The sequence below is a fragment of the Scyliorhinus torazame genome, chromosome 12, assembly GCF_047496885.1.
Source record: "Scyliorhinus torazame isolate Kashiwa2021f chromosome 12, sScyTor2.1, whole genome shotgun sequence".
Lineage (NCBI taxonomy): Eukaryota > Metazoa > Chordata > Chondrichthyes > Carcharhiniformes > Scyliorhinidae > Scyliorhinus > Scyliorhinus torazame.
In genome coordinates this window covers 225,160,158-225,179,598 of record NC_092718.1, presented here as the reverse complement: position 1 = coordinate 225,179,598, position 19,441 = coordinate 225,160,158, and the positions used below count along the sequence as shown (strand labels likewise).

Sequence of the window (19,441 nt, the reverse complement as noted above, 5' to 3'; positions counted from 1 at the left end):
TGGATAGAGATATCTTTTGAGAGACTGCTTGAGGAGAGAGGGATCCAGTCAGATTAATGCTGAATCTCTGTGACAGCCTTCTGCAGAAGCCGCTACTGAGTTCACAGCCAAAACTAAACTCAAACTCTGTCTGCTACAGCCCTGGCTCCTCCCATTACTTACATCATCCCCATTCCACTCAAATCCCAGAACCTACTTGCTTAAGTTTAAACAAAATCTCTCTAATTATCTACCCCCCAGGCATCCTCAGAGAAAAACATTAGGCCTGTCTTTGTAAACAAATACAGGTTGAAAAAAAGGACGATCTCACTTTTGCAATAAATTAATTGCACCTTTTGCAGCCACAAAGTCTGGCTGTCTTTTAAGCCAGGATTTTAAAAACAATATTACAGCAGCAGATGTATACACACACGAACCCAGGCCTTTAAAACCATTACTGCATCAGATAAATAATACAATATATATACCAATTTTTTGCATGCATCACACTACAGAGATCCTAATGTTGCTCTGATCTCTTGCTTGCAATGAACATATTGTCTTCACATTGATCTTTATATTCAGTGCATTTTTTGTATCTCAAGGATCAGGTTGGCTCTGTGACACACACACCCTCACCTGAGTCAGAGGGTCATGGGTTCAAGCGTCACTCGTGTACTTGAATGTATAATCAAGGCCAACATTCTCAAGTGCAGTGACAAGCGAGTGCTGCAGTGTCAGAGGTACAGCTTCTCAAACTGAAATGAAAATGAGGTACCGACTGCCATGGCATCATTGGAAGGTAATCAGGGGAGATTTTCCTAATGATCTGGCCAACGCTTATCACTCCGTCCACAACTTGAAAAACTGACAAACTGATCATTTATTTCAATATTGTTTTTGGGACCTTACTAACGTACCAGCAGAGTTGTACAGAAGCAAAGTTCTTCTTTCTCCCGTGTTGCATCATTTGTTGCCTACATCAGTTTCTTTCGACTTCATGAGGTTAACCATCAATGCGGGAGAACAGCAGGAAACCCAGAAATCAGTGAGAAGTGTGACTGAGTGCTGGCTGGGGCTAGGTCCATCCTGCGGACTTGCACCAACTATGAATGGAGCTGAGACAACTAAAATAGCCGAGTGAGGAGACTCATTATTACCATGGGCTGGACTAGAAAGGAAAGGGCAGCCTGCTAACCAGCAATGTCATGCATTCTGCCTGAGGTGGGCCTTTTTTTTGAAGTGCTGAAAAGCAGCAGTATAGCAAGATCAGTGGCCTATAAATCACACAATGCATTATTTACATTACTGCGGGATATTGCAGAACGTTCTCCAGTCGGTTACATGTCAAGTAATGGCAGTGTCTTGAAGCTGACAAGCAGACGGTTTGTAAAGCAATGCTGTAGCTCTGATTGCCAGTTTGCTCAACACCATTTGGTACAAGTCCGAAATGTAAACAAGTTGTCATCTATTAGATAACTCATTTAGAAAACCCATGGGAACAAATACACCGCTGAATCTAAATGAAATGTGCACAAGATCACAGTGCTTTTGCTGACAAATAAAAGCCCTGCATGGTTAGGACAATTACAGGCTCTGTATTGCACATCTAAAGCTTGACAAGATAATGAAGCTAAACAACTGCAGACATAACCTCCAATAAGCAGACGGGTGAAGGTTAACGGGGGGGGGGATGTGCAGAAGTAGAGGTTACAGATGGGCAGAGTGGCCTACCCCTGTTCCCAATTCATATGCAACAAAGGTCTAAGACGGAGTTAGAGGGCATTCCAGTTTGGTATCTGACTACCAAAAGCAATAATACACAATAACAAAGTTTTTAATTTTCACTGGGTGTAAGGTGACTATCGGCACACCCAGAACTGGGGAGACACGTGGACACTTTGAAGAGGAACAGTGTATGTCCATGTGGAGCACACAAAAAGCATAAACACATGTTGTAAGTAAATGGAAACATACACTGTAACATTCTAAATACAATGCACGTTAGTCATTTCACTCATTCAGCTTCAACACCTCGGAGATGCTTGCTGGCCTCATTCATAAAATCCTTCCGTTTATGGGGAGATGGTGACATAGTGCTAACCTTACTGGACAAGTAATCCACAGGCTCAGGATATACCCTGGGGACACAGATTCAAACTTCATTATGCCAGCTAGTGCAATTAAAATGAATAAATCTGGAATATAAAGATGGTGTAAGTAATGGTGACCATGGAACTATCGTCAGATGTTGCAAAAAGCCACCTGGTTCACTGATCCCTTTTAAGGGAAGGGAATCTGCCACCCTTACCCAGCCTGGTCTACATGTGACTCCAGACCCACAGCAATGTGGGAGATTACTGACTGCCCTCTGAAATGGTCGAGCGAGACACTCTGCAACAACTGCTGGCCCAGCCGATGATGCCCACATCCTATCAAATAGTAAAGAAATAAAAACTGCTGCTCCACAGCACCTGGCCCTCCCCTTATTCAGTTTCTTCTGAAACAATAGCAGTCATGTGATATACTAATGTGACACTTTTGAACAATCTCACTGGGTGATAATTTATTTGAATCGTGTCACTTTCTAGTGGTTTCCATTTGTGAAACATGTGATAGATGTGATTGATCCAGCGACCAACAATCTAGCATGGATTAATTTTTTTAATATGAATTTAGAGTACCCAAATCATTTTTTCCAATTAAGGGGCAATTTAGCGTGGCCAATGCACCTACCCTGCACATCTTTGGGTTGTGGGGGTGAAACCCACGCAGACACTGGGAGAATGTGTAAACTTCACACGGACAGTGACCCAGGGCCGGGATCAAACCTGGGACTTCGGCACCATGAGGCAGCAGGGCTAACCAGTGCGCCACCGTGCTGCCCCTAGCATGGATTAATGATGATAAAGCGGCCCAAGGATATCACATTCATTAAAATTTTGTCCATCCCATCTTGCCTGTCTCTCCTCTCCCTGGTCAAAGTGTGTGCATTATTGGCACGGTCAGCATTTATTAACCATCCCTCATTGCCCTTGAGAAGGTGGTGGTGAGCCACCTACTGAACGCAGCAATTGTTGGGACTACATAACATGAAAAGATGTCCTAAACTTTATTCTCTTGCCATGTTCAATAAATGGACTTTCTGCTGAACTAAAAATGCTGCTCCCAGTCACATCACAAGGCCAGCCCTTTGTTCTGGAAGCTACCACCAGGAGTTACCAGAACAAAAGAATTCTTCCTGCAGCCTACAGAATCTCACACTTCACTGCACAGACCTATCGTCATCAACAGAAGCCAAGGACTGCAGATGTACTGCCCCCCCACAACCTAAACTATCAGAAAAGAGAGAGATCAAAACTCATTCTACCCAAGCAGGTGCTAATTAGCCACCTCGTCTCTCTCCTCAGGGGGAACAATGGGATTCTTCCGGCCTTATGCACAGTTTCTTTTTTTTCTATAAATTTAGACTACCCAATTATTATTTTCCAATTAAGGGGCAATTTAGCGTGGCCAATCCACCTAGCCTGCACATCTTTGGGTTGTGGGGACAGTGACCCAGAGCCGTGATCGAACCGGGGACCTCGGTGTCGTGGGGCAGCAGGGCTAACCCACTGCGCCACCGTGCTGCCCTTTTTTGCACATTTTCAACATTATCACTTTAGCCTCACAGACTGTCGGCTGTTTTTACATCAACTGGCAAGGACTCCAGCCAGCCGGCCATGCAAGCAGTCAGTTACCATTTCTCAACTCGCTGGAGCCTGTTTGATTTATAAAAGTCTCCGATCAATGCCTGCCAGCTGATCTAAGGGCAGAATGCCTATTATGTTGCAGCGCCATTTGTTTCCAGGATTTTCATGTTGGCTTCTCCAACCAGAAACTCATTCAACTCAGCCACGAAGGAAACACCCTCTGGACCCTGACTCCTCGAACTCTGGAAATCACCTTGATATGCCATCAATGAACACACGACGAGTGGGGAACGTAACTGAGGCTTTAATACACTAAACAGCAAGCCTCCTGGCCTCTGATCCCAAACTGGATCAGAGGCGGAGATCAGCCACCTTTATACATGAGCCCGAGGGGAGTAGCCACAGGCGGAGCCAGCAGGGACAAGCCCAAGCATGTAACACTACAATACAATACAGTGGTTTACCACACACCTGAACTAATATCCATTTCTGTGGTTCTTGCACTGTTACTATCCATAATTGTAAAACACTTTTTCTAGGTCACACTGAGGAGATGATTTGCCACAGGCTTCTGAACCCTGCTATCAAGCTCAAATGGGGATCCAAATCTGTACTGTGTGGGGAAAGTAAAGTGACATTCCCTGGAACAGCCAATTAATGGCCAGCGAGTAGGATCTCAACGTTGATAGGGTGATCAGAGGGAAACAACTCCAGGCAATTAAACTTGTCCAAGCCACAGAAAACTGGAGACCAACTTGGATTTTCCAGTCAGTAATTGGCTTTAAGTAGCTGTTAACTTGCTCGGGATCGGTAACCCACCATGCTCGTGCAAATATTGTGGGGCCCTTTGTCCTAGCAGATGAGTAGACTCCAATTGCAGCCTGGTTTATGAAATACAGATGGCATTTGTATAATTCTCTCTGAACGTGATCTGTGCAGCCCACAGGAGGGTCATCAGTGTCTCTTCAGAGATAACGAGGTGTGTGCTGCTCTAATAGTGCCAGGCAACTCCTCGTGTTCAGGGTCACAGACATAGATTCAGTCATTTTAAGGTCTTTGTCCAGTTTTAAATTTTTAGATAGCAATTAGCATACCTCTATAGATTTTATAAAAATATAGAGGGCGAGGCCTTACTCCCTCACAAACAGTAATGCAATCACAAGAAAAAACAGCTGGGTAACTCAGTTTGGAACCTGGTATATGAATCCCCCTTCTGACAAAAGCAGGCTTTTAAAAAAATAAGCCTGTAGCGAGGCCTCATGATTTAACTTTTCCTTTTGCCAACCATATCTTAAACAACCTTCCGAGACACTCATTGGCAAAATGAGTCCTGTAAGAATGCCTGGAGTGACTTCCTCTCCAGCCAAGTTATTCCGTAAGAGGGCTTTGTGTGAAAGATTATTTCTGCAACTTATTTCTTTTTGATGATTTCTCCAGAACTTTATCAGGCATTAATATGATGTGGCCACAACTGAAAGCTTAAAGTTCTATCCAACGTTGTCCTTTATCACCATAACTTAGTTTTGTATAATTTCAGAAATAGCTGTGCTGAATTCAACAGTGGCAGCTTTACCATTCTGTTCTTTACAATTACAGTAGTAGTACCTAGTGGTTATGGCACCGGACTAGCAACCCAGAGGTTGAGAGGTTGAATCTCAGCATGATAAGTAGTAAAATTGAACTCAATAAATCTGTGGTTTGATACCAGAAATGATGGTGAAAGCAGCTGTTTTTGTTGGAAAACAAATCCAACTGGTTCACTGATGTTGTTCAGGCTTCAGGATGGGAATCCCTACCTGATTTAAACTGCATGCGCCTCCAGGCTCTTTTTGCATTGGCTCTTAATGCTGAGAGCATATTGGAGTGGACAATAAATGTAACTTTGTTACTTTGCCCAATTACAAAAATAAGTAGAACCAGTGAGAACAGGCCTGAGAAAACTGACTTTCCATAGAATTATTCAGTGCAGGAGGCCATTTGGCCCATCAGGTCTGCACCGACCCTCCGAATGAGCACTCTAGGCCATTGATCATTGCCAATCCACCTATCCTACACATCTTTAGACACTAAGGGGCAATTTAGCATGGTCAATCCACATAATCTGCACATGTTTGGACTGTGGGAGGAAACCGGAAATATTTGTGCTGCAAATATCTCTGATATTAACAGTCCCCATTAAAGGACAAATAATACATACATATATATATATATCACTGCTAACATTCTAGTAATTCAACTTCCGATGTGGAAGATGATTCTTCATCGCATTTTCCTGTGAATGTAACAACAAAGTATATTCGCACCCCCAGTCATCCAATAGAAACATTGATATATGTTTGCAGTGAGCATTACGGCTGTAATATAAATGAAGGGGACTACAGATGACATCATAAACCAGGAGAACAGCTGACTGCAGTTTAGATATTTTATTTGAATCCAGAGATTGAATTACTGTCTTATTGTTCACTGCCAACCAACTAAGATTCTGTGTATAACTGCTCCTAAATTGTCTGAAAACAAGAAATAGAATCACATTAAAAAACTGTTCAGGCTGTAAAATTATTTGAAATGTTTTTTTTAAACTGTAGGTACTCCAAGAAGTTAGGGCATGAATTATTTGTTATGCATCCATCAAAGTAATTCTGAACCCATGCAAAATAGCCTGCAGTGCACATTGAGTAGGAGTCTTTACAATTTATAGTTACACAGTAAACGCCAATTTTAAAAGTAACGCAGAAAATACTTGAGTGTTAAAGGGGCCATGGCCCCAAGATAGAATCTTTGAGGCCAACGAGACAGAAAGTTATGGAGGAAAACCAACTTAAACCGAGAGATTAACTAGAGATTTTCCCAGAGTTATCGAAAGAGAAAGGATCCTCTGAAATATGAGAATCTTTAAAAACTTCAAGCAACCCTCCATTCAGGGGCTCATCCTGATGAAGATCACAATGGCCCAACCCAATGAACACAGAACACATTGGGTGCTCCTGGTGACTGTGAGCAGACGACTGCAGTAACATATTGTGCGTATTGGAGATAGAACCCAATGAGAACTGATGATCATGGCAACTGAAACAGGAATGGAAGACTTTCCATCATCCAAGTACCAAATGAACAAATCCAATTGATAACAGGTTTGCACTGCAAGTTAAACGTAACATTTCCTTCCAACTATGTGGAATCAACTTGCTTTCATGGTGTGTCTTTCACATGGAAAGACATCCCAAGGTATTTTGCAGATGCAAGAACAGGCACCAAGCCAAAAGGGAGATATTAGTAGGGGAGACTGAATGCTTTTATGAGGATTGTCTTAAAGGAGCAGTGGGAGTGGATGTGCAGACATATCAATGAACGGAATTCCAGAGTGTGAGGACTAAAACCACGGCCATCTAGAGTGGGAGGGAAAAGGGAGACGCATAAAAGGCAATTTTCAGAGGAACAGATTTAGGAGGTGGGTGGTTAATAGTCTGGAGGAGATTACTGAAAAAACAAGCTCCAAGTCCATAAAGGATTTCCAGACAAAAAAACATGAACTTCCAACCAGAGACACAGTAGGAGTGGGAGCCAACATCGATCAGCAAGGGCAGGGTGTGATGGGAGCACTGGACCTTCTGCAGGATAGGTTATAAGGTGGAGGATAGGTTATAAGGAAGCAGACTTTTGGATGAGCTGAGGTTTTGGGGGATGAATGATGGATGCCAGGAGCCCATTGGAATAATCAAGGCCACAAAGGCAGAGACGATGGCCAAGGACATGGAATCGATAATATACTTTGGAAAAAGGGTAGACCAAGAGAAGGAAACTTTCTTTCAAACTGGACCCCATCAGAACTATGTTAGCTTTTCTGATAGTGATCAGCAATTTATTATGATGCATTATTCTGCCCTCTCCCTTCTTTCAGGATCTTCCCACAACATAAATCATTGCCTGGCAATTTAATTTCCCTCTAAATGGACACGGACTTCATGTTAAAAGAGTTCAGGGGTGATTTCATAAAGGTGTTCAAAATTATTTGTGGTTTTGATAGAGGAATTAAGAAGAACCTATTTTCTTTTGGCAAGAGTGTCAGTAACCAAAGAACAAAAATTATGATAACTTCCCAAAGAACCAGAATTGGTCATATATTTGAGATGGAACATTTATGCTGGGCTATTGGGAAAGTGGGACTAATAACTCTTTCATAGAACCAGCATAGGCACAATGTACAGAAAGGTCTCTTTTCTGTGCTCTATGATTCTATCTTCACTTGGCATAACCATGGAATATACGATGAAGACTAGGGACAGGGTTTGGGTGGAATTACAATGCAAAACCTGTGCTTTGTCACTCAGACTCATGCTACACTAACTGAGCAGTCTTTCTACCCCTGGTTGGCCTGTTGAGCCATTGTAGCCTGAAGTCTTTTGGCTGAATATGGAAACACGTGTCAAAAACACTGCACACTACAGTATTTAGTAAATCACTAAGCACAGGAGCTAGGTAGTGATCAAAGCATTAGCAGTTTGCACACAACAGAGCACAATCCCATTAAAGGGGGTGTATCATATGTGCTTATTTCACCTTGAAAGAAATACGTCACACTTCAAACAGTGTTACGTAGAGCAGAGACACTGGCCCTTCTTTCTTCCAATCAGTCCCAGAAGAAAGGAACATTCCACAGGTACAGACATTGATACTTGCCTCGAGCAGCTTCCTTTAACTGTTCAATGCAACGTTCCACTAGCAAGCCAAATATCCCCAGTCCCAGTGCCGTGGCATGCTCCTGTGTCACTGATCGGCAGTTCTCTGTACCACAATCTAATACATGACAGAGGAGAAAGAGAGCAAACATCAGGTTTATATTCAGAAAGATCCAAATAGCTAGTCACTCGCAATACTAAGCAAGCTCCCTTTTCAATGACTTGGAAAACTTTCACCTTCACAGGGATATTTTGTTTTCAAAATATTTTTTTATGCTATTACCTGGTCACAACCAGTGACATGTTCACACACTTTTCCTCAACAACAGTTTAAGACATGAGGCACTATTTTTATATGCATCATATATAATATATATATGTATTAATATTTCCAGGTTTAATGAAGGGTTCTAGCTAAAATGTTCACCTGCTTTTTCTCCTTTACATGCTCAAGGACCTTGTGTATTTTCCAGCATTTTGTGTTTTTATTTGACAGGAGATTAAGATTGCAGGTATTTTAAAGCAGAATGTAAACAACGTTTATAAATATAGCTTTACTGATCCCTTGATCATGGAAACAGTAGGAATCTTATCCCGATTTCTGACAGAGCTTCAGCAGATCGGTTCATTAGGTCAAAATGATGAGAGCTGTTGAAGTTAGTCAGAAATTAGTTCAAATTAGAATGCAACAATGGTCTGAACATTAGCCCTGGATTTGGTTCCCAGTTCCGAGCTTGCCCAATGCTTTTTCCTTATGTTCCAGGTTAGGCAGCAGTTTCCAGACTGAAAGCTTGCTAAATAACAAAAGCTGTGATTCATGCCATGAGACATGTTATAACTGAACATTTTCAAATGAACGAACTAAAATTTTTTTTTCCAACATATTTTATTCCAAACACGTCAACATAGCACAAAATAAACGAAACACATGTAGTTTGATTTTCCCCCTTTGAATCCCCTCCTCCCTCCCCCCCAAAATGAACAATTCCTCAAACACAGACAGAAATGGCCTCCAACGCACGTAAAATCCTCCTCCGACCGCGAGGGCTAACTTTATCTGCTCCAGCATAAGAAATTCTTACAGATTTCCCAACCATGCTGCGTTTCCCGGAAGCACAGCCGACCTCCAATTCAACAGTATCCGTTGCCGGGCAATCAGGAAGGAGAAAGTCACCACATCCCCCCCTTCCCTTCCTGCAGCCCCGGTCGACCGGTCTCCGGCTCCCCAAAAATCAGCACCATAGGGTCCGGGCGTCATCCTTACCCCCACAATCTCTGACAGAATCTCAAACACCGCCCCCCAGAAGCTACCCAACTTTACACACCCCAGAATATGTGAACATGTTCGTCTGCCCACCTCTCAGACACATCCTCCCGGGAAGAACCCCCTCATCCGGGCTCGAGTAATATGAATCCGATGTACCACCTTAAACTGTATACGGCTCAACTGAGGAAGTTGAGATAATTTGGGGCATTATCTCACTCCAAATTCCCCACCCCATTCCGATCCCCAACTCTTCCTCCCACTTTCACTTCATCCCTTCCACTAGGGCTGACCACCTTCTCTCCCAGCCACCCTTAGATATCCCCAAACCTCCCTTACCCCGCTCATCCCAGACCAACAGCTTCTCTAACAGCGTACGGTCCGCCAGCTGAGGAAACAAGGGCAGATCCTTCCAATCAAAATCCCTCACCTGCCAATATCTAAACTCGCTCCCCCTCAGCAACTCAAACCTCCCTCGCGCTACCTCCAACCTCGCAAACTTACTCTCAGCAAATAGTTCCACACCCGCTCCATCCCATCCTCACGCCATCTTCCATACATCGCCCCAGATGCAAACCTATGGTTTCCATACAATGGGGGTAATACTGACATATGCCCTAATTTAAAGTGCCTCGTTACTGATTCCAGATCTTAAAGATGCCACCACTAGGCTGCTCGTATACTTCCCTGGGGAAAAAGGAATCGGGCTGTCGCCAGAGCCCGCAAACCCGTCCCCCAACAAGATTCCCCCTCCAGGCGGACCCAGTCTGAACCCCCTTCCCCACCATCGTCTCATATTCTTGGCATTTGCTGCCCAATAATAATGCAGCAGGTTAGAGAGCACCAGAACCCCCCCCCCTTCTTTGCAATAGGACCCTACTAACCCTCGGATTCCTGCCTGCCCTAACAAACTCCAAAACCAGTTTGCCCAGCTTTCGAAAATAGGCCTTGGGAAGGAAAATTGGGAGGGATTGAAAAATAAACAAGAACCTCGGCAATACATTCATCTTTACCACCTTTACCCTCCCTGCCGATTATCAGATGAAGGGTGTCCCATCTTTTGAAGTCCCCCCCCGTCCCCCATACCCCTCTATCTGACCCGTTAAGTTTCAATTCTGCATGGTGGCCGAGGCATGCACCACCTGAATCCATAAAAAACAGAATCTAACCCTAGCCACCTTAACTGGCAGGGCCCCCGAACTCACATACCGCCCTGGAGCATTCAGCAGGAACATCTCACTTTTCTCGGCATTCAATTTACCCCAAACATCTCCAAAAAGTCGATAATGTAGCCCATTCATTCCAGTGGCTTCGCCAGATACAACAATAAACCATCGGCACACAGAGACACCCTGTGCTCTCTACCCCCTACTCACAATCCCCTGCCACTCATTTGAGGCTCGGAGCATGATCGCCAACGTGAACAGCAATGGTGACAACAGGCATCCCTGTCTTGTCGCCCTATACAGCCCAAAATACCCCAAATTTGTGTTGTTCATTCCCACATTCGCCCCAGGGGACGCGTACAGTAGCCGTGACCAGGCCACGAACCTCAGGCCAAACCCAAACCTCTCAAGGACTCCAAACAGGTACCGCCACTCCACCTGGTCAAAAGCCTTCTTCGCATCCATCGGTACACTAACCTCAGGCACCGGTCTCCCCCCCCCCCCCCCCATCGTTACACTAACCTCAGGCACCTGTGTGTGTGTCTCCCCCCCCACCCCCCAACACGAAGGGGTCATAACCACATTCAACAGCCCCTAATACTACTAGAGAGCTGCCACCCCCTTCACGAATCCCTCCGATCCTCTGAGACAACATCCGGTACACGTCCTCCAACTTCCTCAACAAAGCTTAGCCAATATTTTCACACCCGTGTTTAAAAGTGAGATGGGCCTATCAGACCCACACTCCATTAAGTCCTTTTTCCTTTTCACAATCAGAGAAATAGACGCCTACGCCAGCGAGACAGGCATCTCCCCCCTCTCCACCGCCTCTTTAAACATACTCAAAATGCGGGATTGCGTCGAGAACTGTTTATAAAATTTGGCCGAGGGTGGCACGGCGGCACAGTGGTTAGCACTGCTGCCTCACAGCGCTGAGGACCCGGGTTCGATCTCGGCCCCAGGTCACTGTCCATGTGGAGTTTGCACATTCTCACCATGCCTGCGTTGGTCTCACCCCCACAACCCAAAGATGTGCAGTGTAGGTGGATTGGCCACGCTAAATTGCCCATTAATTTAAAAAAAAAGAATTTAAAAAAAATAAAGTAAAGAAATAAAATTCCGCCGGAAAGCCGTCCGGCATGGCGCTGTGCCCGACTGCATGATGCCAATGCACCCCCCGTGGCTCCTGCATGGTGCCAATGCACCCCCCCGTGGCTCCTCCAATGCCTGCCGCTTCCCCTCCTTCATCTCCGGAAACGCCTACCCATCCAAAAGCCATATCTGCTCCCGCTCCACTAGGCTCAGCAATGTACAACCCTCTATAAAAGACCTCAAACACTTCACAGCTCGCCTTCTCCCAGACTGCACCGCCTTCTCCCAGACTGCACCGCCTTCCCTGTGCCAACAAATCTAACTGCTCCTGCAGCTTCTTCCTTTCCATCAGCAACCGAGTGCCTCCGATCCAAGTCTACTTTGCCTTTGAACCTCTGCCTCTTCTCCCTCTCAACCCTAAACCGATGGGCCTGAAACAAAATAATTTCCCCCCCAACCACCGCCTTCAATCCCTCCCAGAATGCGGCTGCAGACACCTCCCCGCTTTGATTAAGCTCAATGTAATTCTTAATCGCCAGCAGCATCTTATCACAAAATTCCCTATCTGCCAAAAGCACCGAATCCAGCCCCCTGGTTCTGGACACCTCCACCATCGGGAACATCCTTCCTGCATCTACCATGTCCAGTCCTGGTAGAATTTTATAGGTTTCTATGAGATCCCCTCTCATCTGAACTGCAGCGAATACAATCCTAACCGATTCAATCTCTCCTCATTCATCAGTCCCGCCATCCCAGGAATCAGTCTGGTTCTCTAGTGTCTCCTGCTCGCGTGGCACCCCCCACCTGGAGGCCCAGACAAAGGGCCCCATCAGCACCTTCCAAATTACCCACGCCCCCAGTTCCACTTGAACCGCCTCATCCCCACCTCCACCCACCCCCATATCCATTCTCTCAACATCCCGCTCCCATAACAATGAAGACAATACACCAAAGACGCCCCCCATACACAAAATTATCAATTATCCCCAATAACCCGCAGACATGCAAACACAATCAATCGTGAACAGTACAAAGGGTACAACACGTACAAAAAGACACAACAGTGTAGAAAAGATACAAAATGTACAGTAAAGTACACAAAATACAAAAGGTTACAAAAGGTACAAAAAGCACAGATCTCTCCCAAAGGTACACGTGGTGCAAAGGTCCCGCACTCTGCCCTCCCCGAACCCGTCCTCCCTAATGAAGTAATTTGCGTCCTCCGGCGTCAAGAAGTAATATTCAAGGGACGGCACAGTGGGTTAGCACTGCTGCTTCACGGCGCCGAGGTCCCAGGTTCGATCCCGGCTCTGGGTCACTGTCCGTGTGGAGTTTGCACATTCTCCCCGTGTCTGCGTGGGTTTCGCCCCCACAACCCAAAGAGGTGCAGGGTAGGTGGATTGGCCACGCTAAATTGCCCCTTAATTGGAAAAAATGAATTGGGTACTCGAAATTTTTTTTTTTAAAGTAGTAAAATTCCTGAACCTTGAAAGTTACCCAGAGTTAGGCCGGGCTGAAAAAACACCGCCTTAGGCTTATTAAATCCCACCTGTCTCTTGGCTAGGTCGGCACCGATGTCCTGGTAGATCCATATCCAATTGCCTTCCACCCGCAGTCCCGACTCGCCTTGGCCCACCTCAAGATCTTTTCTTTGTCCTGAAACGTCCATTGCAGCTCCCTAGCCCTCGGCTTCTGCTCGAAGGATCGGAGGACAGGGTCCACCTCTGGGGCCTTGTCGAAAACCATCTCCTCCACCAACATCTCAAACATCTTTGCAACGTAGCCCATGGCATTCGTTCCTTGCCCTTTGGCAGGCCCACAATATGAAGATTTTGTAACCGAGGCCTCGCAAACCGCACCTCACAGACATCACCCAGGATGGCATTCTCTTTTTATTTCAATTTAGAGTGCCCAATTCATTTTTTCCAATTAAGGGACAATTTAGCGTGGCCAATCCACCTACCCTGCACATCTCTGGGTTGTGGGGGTGAAACCCACGCAGACACGGGAAGAATGTGCAAACTCCTCGCACAGTGACCACATAGACAGTGAGGATGGTCATCACTGTGCCCACCGACACAATCCAGTCACTCTGGCCGGACATCACTGGATCGTTGCCCCTTCCACTTCCAAGCGCTTCTCCACCAGATCCAAGGTCCCGAAGAGGTCCTGCGGCCCCCTCAAATCGCCCTCGACCAATGTCCCTGCATCTCCTTTAGTTGCTGCCGAAATTCGTCCTTAATAAAACTCATCAATTGCTCCATAGACAGTTTTACCGTCGACGACAACCTTTCCCCCTCCTCCATCTTCCCACCTTGGGCTGCACCAGGGGTCTCCTTCAATTCCTGGGTTTGATACCACATAGACATTCCAATCCGGAGGAGAAACAATCGCCTTCCCCTCTCCTCACACATGATCCATCAAACTCCCCGATTAATCGGGTAAAAAGGACCAAAGCCAATGCCCCCAGGCAGGAGCCACCCCATGTGCAACCCATCAGACCATGGCTGCCGCTGGAAGTCACCAACTAAAATCTTATACTGAATTGAGAATATTGACAGTTTCTACAGACATTTCCAGAAATGGCTCCCCTAATGAATTAGTATTTTGGAAGATTTCTCCCCCATCACCCAGGCTGTCAGGAAGCTCATCTCTTTCCTTCACAGCCCCCTCCTAATTCAACATTCTCAGACAAAACCAATGGCTCTCTCCTCTCCCCACCTTTCCTCAAAAAGACCTCTCAATTTTACTGCAGTCTCCATTTCCCACCCTGTCTTTGGCCTCCCCATGCTCTCCAAGCTCCTGGAATGGTGCCATCCAGCTCCACATGTTCCTCTCTTTCATTACTGCCCCTTCGAATTCCTTCAATCTTTTTCCTGTCCGTGGTATGGGAGCTGCCCTTGTTAGTTGCCAGTACCATAATTTCTTGCCATGAACACAATGTTTCTTGATTAGCTCATAGTTCCATCCTCCTCCTTCCCATCAACACAGCGCTGCCTTGGCATGGTTCCACTCCTCTCTCCCCCAATGTCATTAACACTAATGACCTTCAGGGAAGAAAATCTGCCATCCTTATCTGGTCTTGTCTATATGTGACTCCAGATCCACAGCAATGTGATTGACTCTTAACTGCCCTCTGAAATGCCTAGCAAGACATCAGTACATTGCAAAGGGGGGGGCAAATCACATTCATATGTTTTGGTCCTGTCCAAAGCTGGAGGATTACTGGAAGGAGGTGTTTAGGGTAATTTCTAAAGTGGTGCACGTGAAACTGGACACGGGCCCTCAGGAGGCCATGTTCGGGGTGTCGGACCAGCCGGGGTTGGAAACGGGCGTGGAGGAAGATGTTGTAGCCTTCGCCTCATTGATCGCCCGAAGACGGATCCTGTTAGGGTGGAGATCAACGTCTCGACCCTGTGCCCTGGCGTGGCGGGGGGACCTGCTGGAATTCTTGACTCTTGAGAAGGTCAAATTTGAACTGAGGAGAAGGATGGAGGGGTTCTACAATTCATGGGCATTATTCATTATGCACTTTGGAGAATCGGATTACATCGAACATTGGGTGGAGAGGCTGGGTGGGTTGGGGTTAATGGTGACTTTGGGTGATTCCGGATTCCTTTTTGTCATTTGTTTATGTTAACATGCGGGCTACTGTTTGGTGGGAGGATGGGATCGTTGTTATTGATATGGGGATTGACATTACATTCATTACTGATTATTGTTTATTGTTGGGTGTAAATTTGGGAGAAAATGTGAAAAAGGAGGAGAATAAAAATACTTTTTTAAAAAGGCATCAGTACATGGGGGTATTCGGAATGGTCAATGATAGTCTTGGCAGCAATATCCACTTCCTCCCCGATCTGTCACATCTCCATACCCCCTAGGTCTAGAATATTGCAATCCAGCTCCACATGTTCCTCTCTTTCATTTCTCCACCTTTGAATTCCTTCAATTTATTTCTTGCCCATGGTATGGAAGAATAAAAAGAATATAATAATGTATTTTTGTTCCACCTCCTAATATGACATTGAGTAAAATATAGAAAAATACAAACCAGGATCAGGAGTAGGCCAATCAGCCCTTGCGCTGCTCCACCATTCGATATGATCACGGTTAACCCTCTATCTTAGTGCCATACTCCCGCTCTCCCCCATACGCCTTGAATGTCTAGAAATCTATTTCCTTTGTAAATATATTCAGTGTTTTGGCCTCCGCAGCTTCTGTGGTAGAGAATTCCACAGCTTCACCATCCTCTGAGTGAAGAGATTTCTCCACATCTCAGTCCTAAATGGCCCAACCCCGTATCTTGACACTGTGGCCCCTTGTTCTAGACCTTCCCCCATCCACCCAGCCAAGGGGAACATCATCCCTGCATCCAGTCTGTGCAACCCTGTCAGAATTTGATACATATCAATGAGATCCCCTCACATTCTTCTACATTCCATTGAATACAGGCACAGTCAACCCAATCTCTCCTCATACAACAATCCTGCCGACCCAGAAATCAGTTTGGTGAACCTTTGCTGCACTCCCTCTATGGCAAATATATCCTTTCTTAGATAAGGAGACCAAAACTGCTCACAATACCCCAGGTACCTCACCAAGGCCCTGTACAGCTGCATTAAGACATCCTTGCTCCTGTACATAAATCCTCTTGCAATGAAGGCCAACATTTGTCTTCCTAACTGCTTGCTGTACCTGCATGTTTGTTTTCAGTGGCCAATGTATAAGAACACTCAGGTCACTTTGTACATCAGCATTTCCAATTTATGACCATTTAAATAATACTCTGCCATTCATTTCCCAGTCTGAAGTGGATGACTTCATATTTATCCACATTATACCGCATCTGCCATGTACTTCCCACTCAATCAACTTGTCTCAATCACCTTGAAGCCTCTTAACATTCTCCTCACCACTCATATTCCCACCAAGTTTCATGTAGTCAACAAACTTGGAAATATTCCATCTGGTTCCTTCATCCAAATCATTGACGTATCCTCTCGGAAGGAGTGATCACAATATGGTGGAATTTAAAAACAGATGGAGGTTGAGAAGGTTAAATCAAACACTGGTGTTTTGTGCTTAAACAAAGGAGATTACAATTGGATGAGAGAAGAGCTGGCTAAGGTAGACTGGGAGCAAAGACTTTATGGTGAAACAGTTGAGGAACAGTGGAGAACCTTCCAAGTGATTTTTCAGTGCTCAGCAAACGTTTATACCAACAAAAAGGAAGGACGGTAGAAAGAGGGAAAATCGACCGTGGATATCTAAGGAAATAAGGGAGCGTATCAAATTGAAGGAAAAGCATACAAAGTGGCAAAGATTAGTGGGAGACTAGAGGATTGGGAAATCTTTAGGGGGCAACAGAAAGCTAAGAAAAAAGCTATAAAGAAGAGTAAGATAGATTATGAGAGTAAACTTGCTCAGAATATAAAAACAGATAGTAAAAGTTTCTACAAATATAGAAAACAAAAAAGAGTGGCTAAGATAAATATTGGTCCTTTAGAGGATGAGAAGGGAGATTTAATAATGGGAGATGAGGAAATGGCTGAGGAACTGAATAGGTTTTTGGGGTCAGTCTTCACAGTGGAAGACACAAATAACATGCCAGTGACTGAGGTAAATGAGGCTATGACAGGTGAGGACCTTGAGAGGATTGTTATCACCAAGGAGGTAGTGATGGGCAAGCTAATGGGGCTAAAGGTAGACAAGTCTCCTGGCCCTGATGGAATGCATCCCAGGGTACTAAAAGAGATGGCGAGGAAAATTGCAAATGCACTAGTGATAATTTACCAAAATTCACTAAACTCGGGGTGGTCCCGGCAGATTGGAAATTAGGAAACGTGACACCACTGTTTAAAAGAGGAGGTAGACAGAAAGCGGGTAATTATAGGCCAGTTAGCTTAACTTCGGTAGTAGGGAAGATGCTGGAATCTATCATCAAGGAAGAAATAGGGAGGCATCGGGGTGGAAATTGTCCCATTGGACAGATGCAGCATGGGTTCATAAAGGGCAGGTCGTGCCGAACTAATTTAGTAGACTTTTTTGAGGGCATTCCCAGTGCAGTAGACAACAGGGAACTAATGGATATGGTATAGCTGAATTTCCAGAAAACTTTTGACAAGATGCCACACAAAAGGTTGCTGCAAAAGCTAACGATGCACGGCATTATGGGTAAAGTAGTAGCATGGACAGAGGATTGGTTAATTAATAGGAAGCAAAGAGTGGGGATTAATGGGTGTTTCTCTGGTTGGCAATATATATAAGAACATAAGTGAGAGCAGGAGTAGGACATCTGGCCCCTCGAGCCTGCTCTGCCATTTAATGAGATCATGGCTGATCTTTTGGGGACTCAGCTCCACTTTCCCGCCCGAACACCATAACCCTTTATTCCTTTATTCTTCAAAAATCTTTACCTTGAAAACATTTAATGAAGGAGCCTCAACTGCTTCACTGGGCAGGGAATTGCATAGATTCACAACCCTTTGGGTGAAGAAGTTCCTCTTGAGCTCAGTCATAAATCTATTTCCCCTTTTATTGAGGCTATGCCCCTTAGTTCTGCTTTCACCCGCCAGTGGAAACAACCTCCCTGCATCGATCCTATCTATTCCCTTCATAATTTTATATGTTTCTATAAGATCCCCCCCCCGCCCCCCGCATCAATCTAAATTCCACAAAAGATCAGCCATGATCTCAGTGAATGGCGGAGCAGGCTGGAAAGGCCAGACGGTTTACTCCTGCTCCTAGTTCTTGGGCGGAATTCTCCGACCCCCCGCCAGGTTGGAGAATCGGCGTGGCACCGCGCGAATCGCGCCACGCAATTCTCCACAGTGCGGAGAATCGGCGCCATCGGGGTAATTTACTTGGGGCATGCGCCGATTCTCTGGCCCGGGCCAGCACTGGCCAGCGAGCCGATTCTCCGGCCCAAATGGGCCGAGCCGCCGTCAACAAAAAGCCGAGTCCGACCACCGCTGCTCTAACATCCTATGAGCCAGCGGGACCTCAGCATTAGAACATAGAACATAGAACAATACAGCGCAGTACAGGCCCTTCGGCCCACGATGTTGCACCGAAACAAAAGCCATCTAACCTACACTATGCCATTATCATCCATATGTTTATCCAATAAACTTTTAAATGCCCTCAGTGTTGGCGAGTTCACTACTGTAGCAGCTAGTGCATTCCACGGCCTCACTACTCTTTGCGTAAAGAACCTACCTCTGACCTCTGTCCTATATCTATTACCCCTCAGTTTAAAGCTATGTCCCCTCGTGCCAGCCATTTCCATCCGCGGGAGAAGGCTCTCACTGTCCACCCTATCCAACCCCCTGATCATTTTGTATGCCTCTATTAAGTCTCCTCTTAACCTTCTTCTTTCCAACGAAAACAACCTCAAGTCCATCAGCCTTTCCTCATAAGATTTTCCCTCCATACCAGGCAACATCCTGATAAATCTCCTCTGCACCCGCTCCAAAGCCTCCACGTCCTTCCTATAATGCGGTGACCAGAACTGTACGCAATACTCCAAATGCGGCCATACCAGAGTTCTGTACAGCTGCAACATGA

General features: G+C 45.5%; 1 protein-coding gene across 1 annotated transcript in view; it reads right to left on the bottom strand.

The window, feature by feature from the left end:
• The window catches only part of smg6 (SMG6 nonsense mediated mRNA decay factor), a 679,747-nt gene that overhangs the window by 357,561 nt on the left and 302,745 nt on the right, over positions 1-19,441 (bottom strand). Inside the window, 1 exon segment of the mRNA XM_072470017.1 lies at positions 8,352-8,468. Coding sequence (XP_072326118.1) covers positions 8,352-8,468 — 117 coding nt within the window.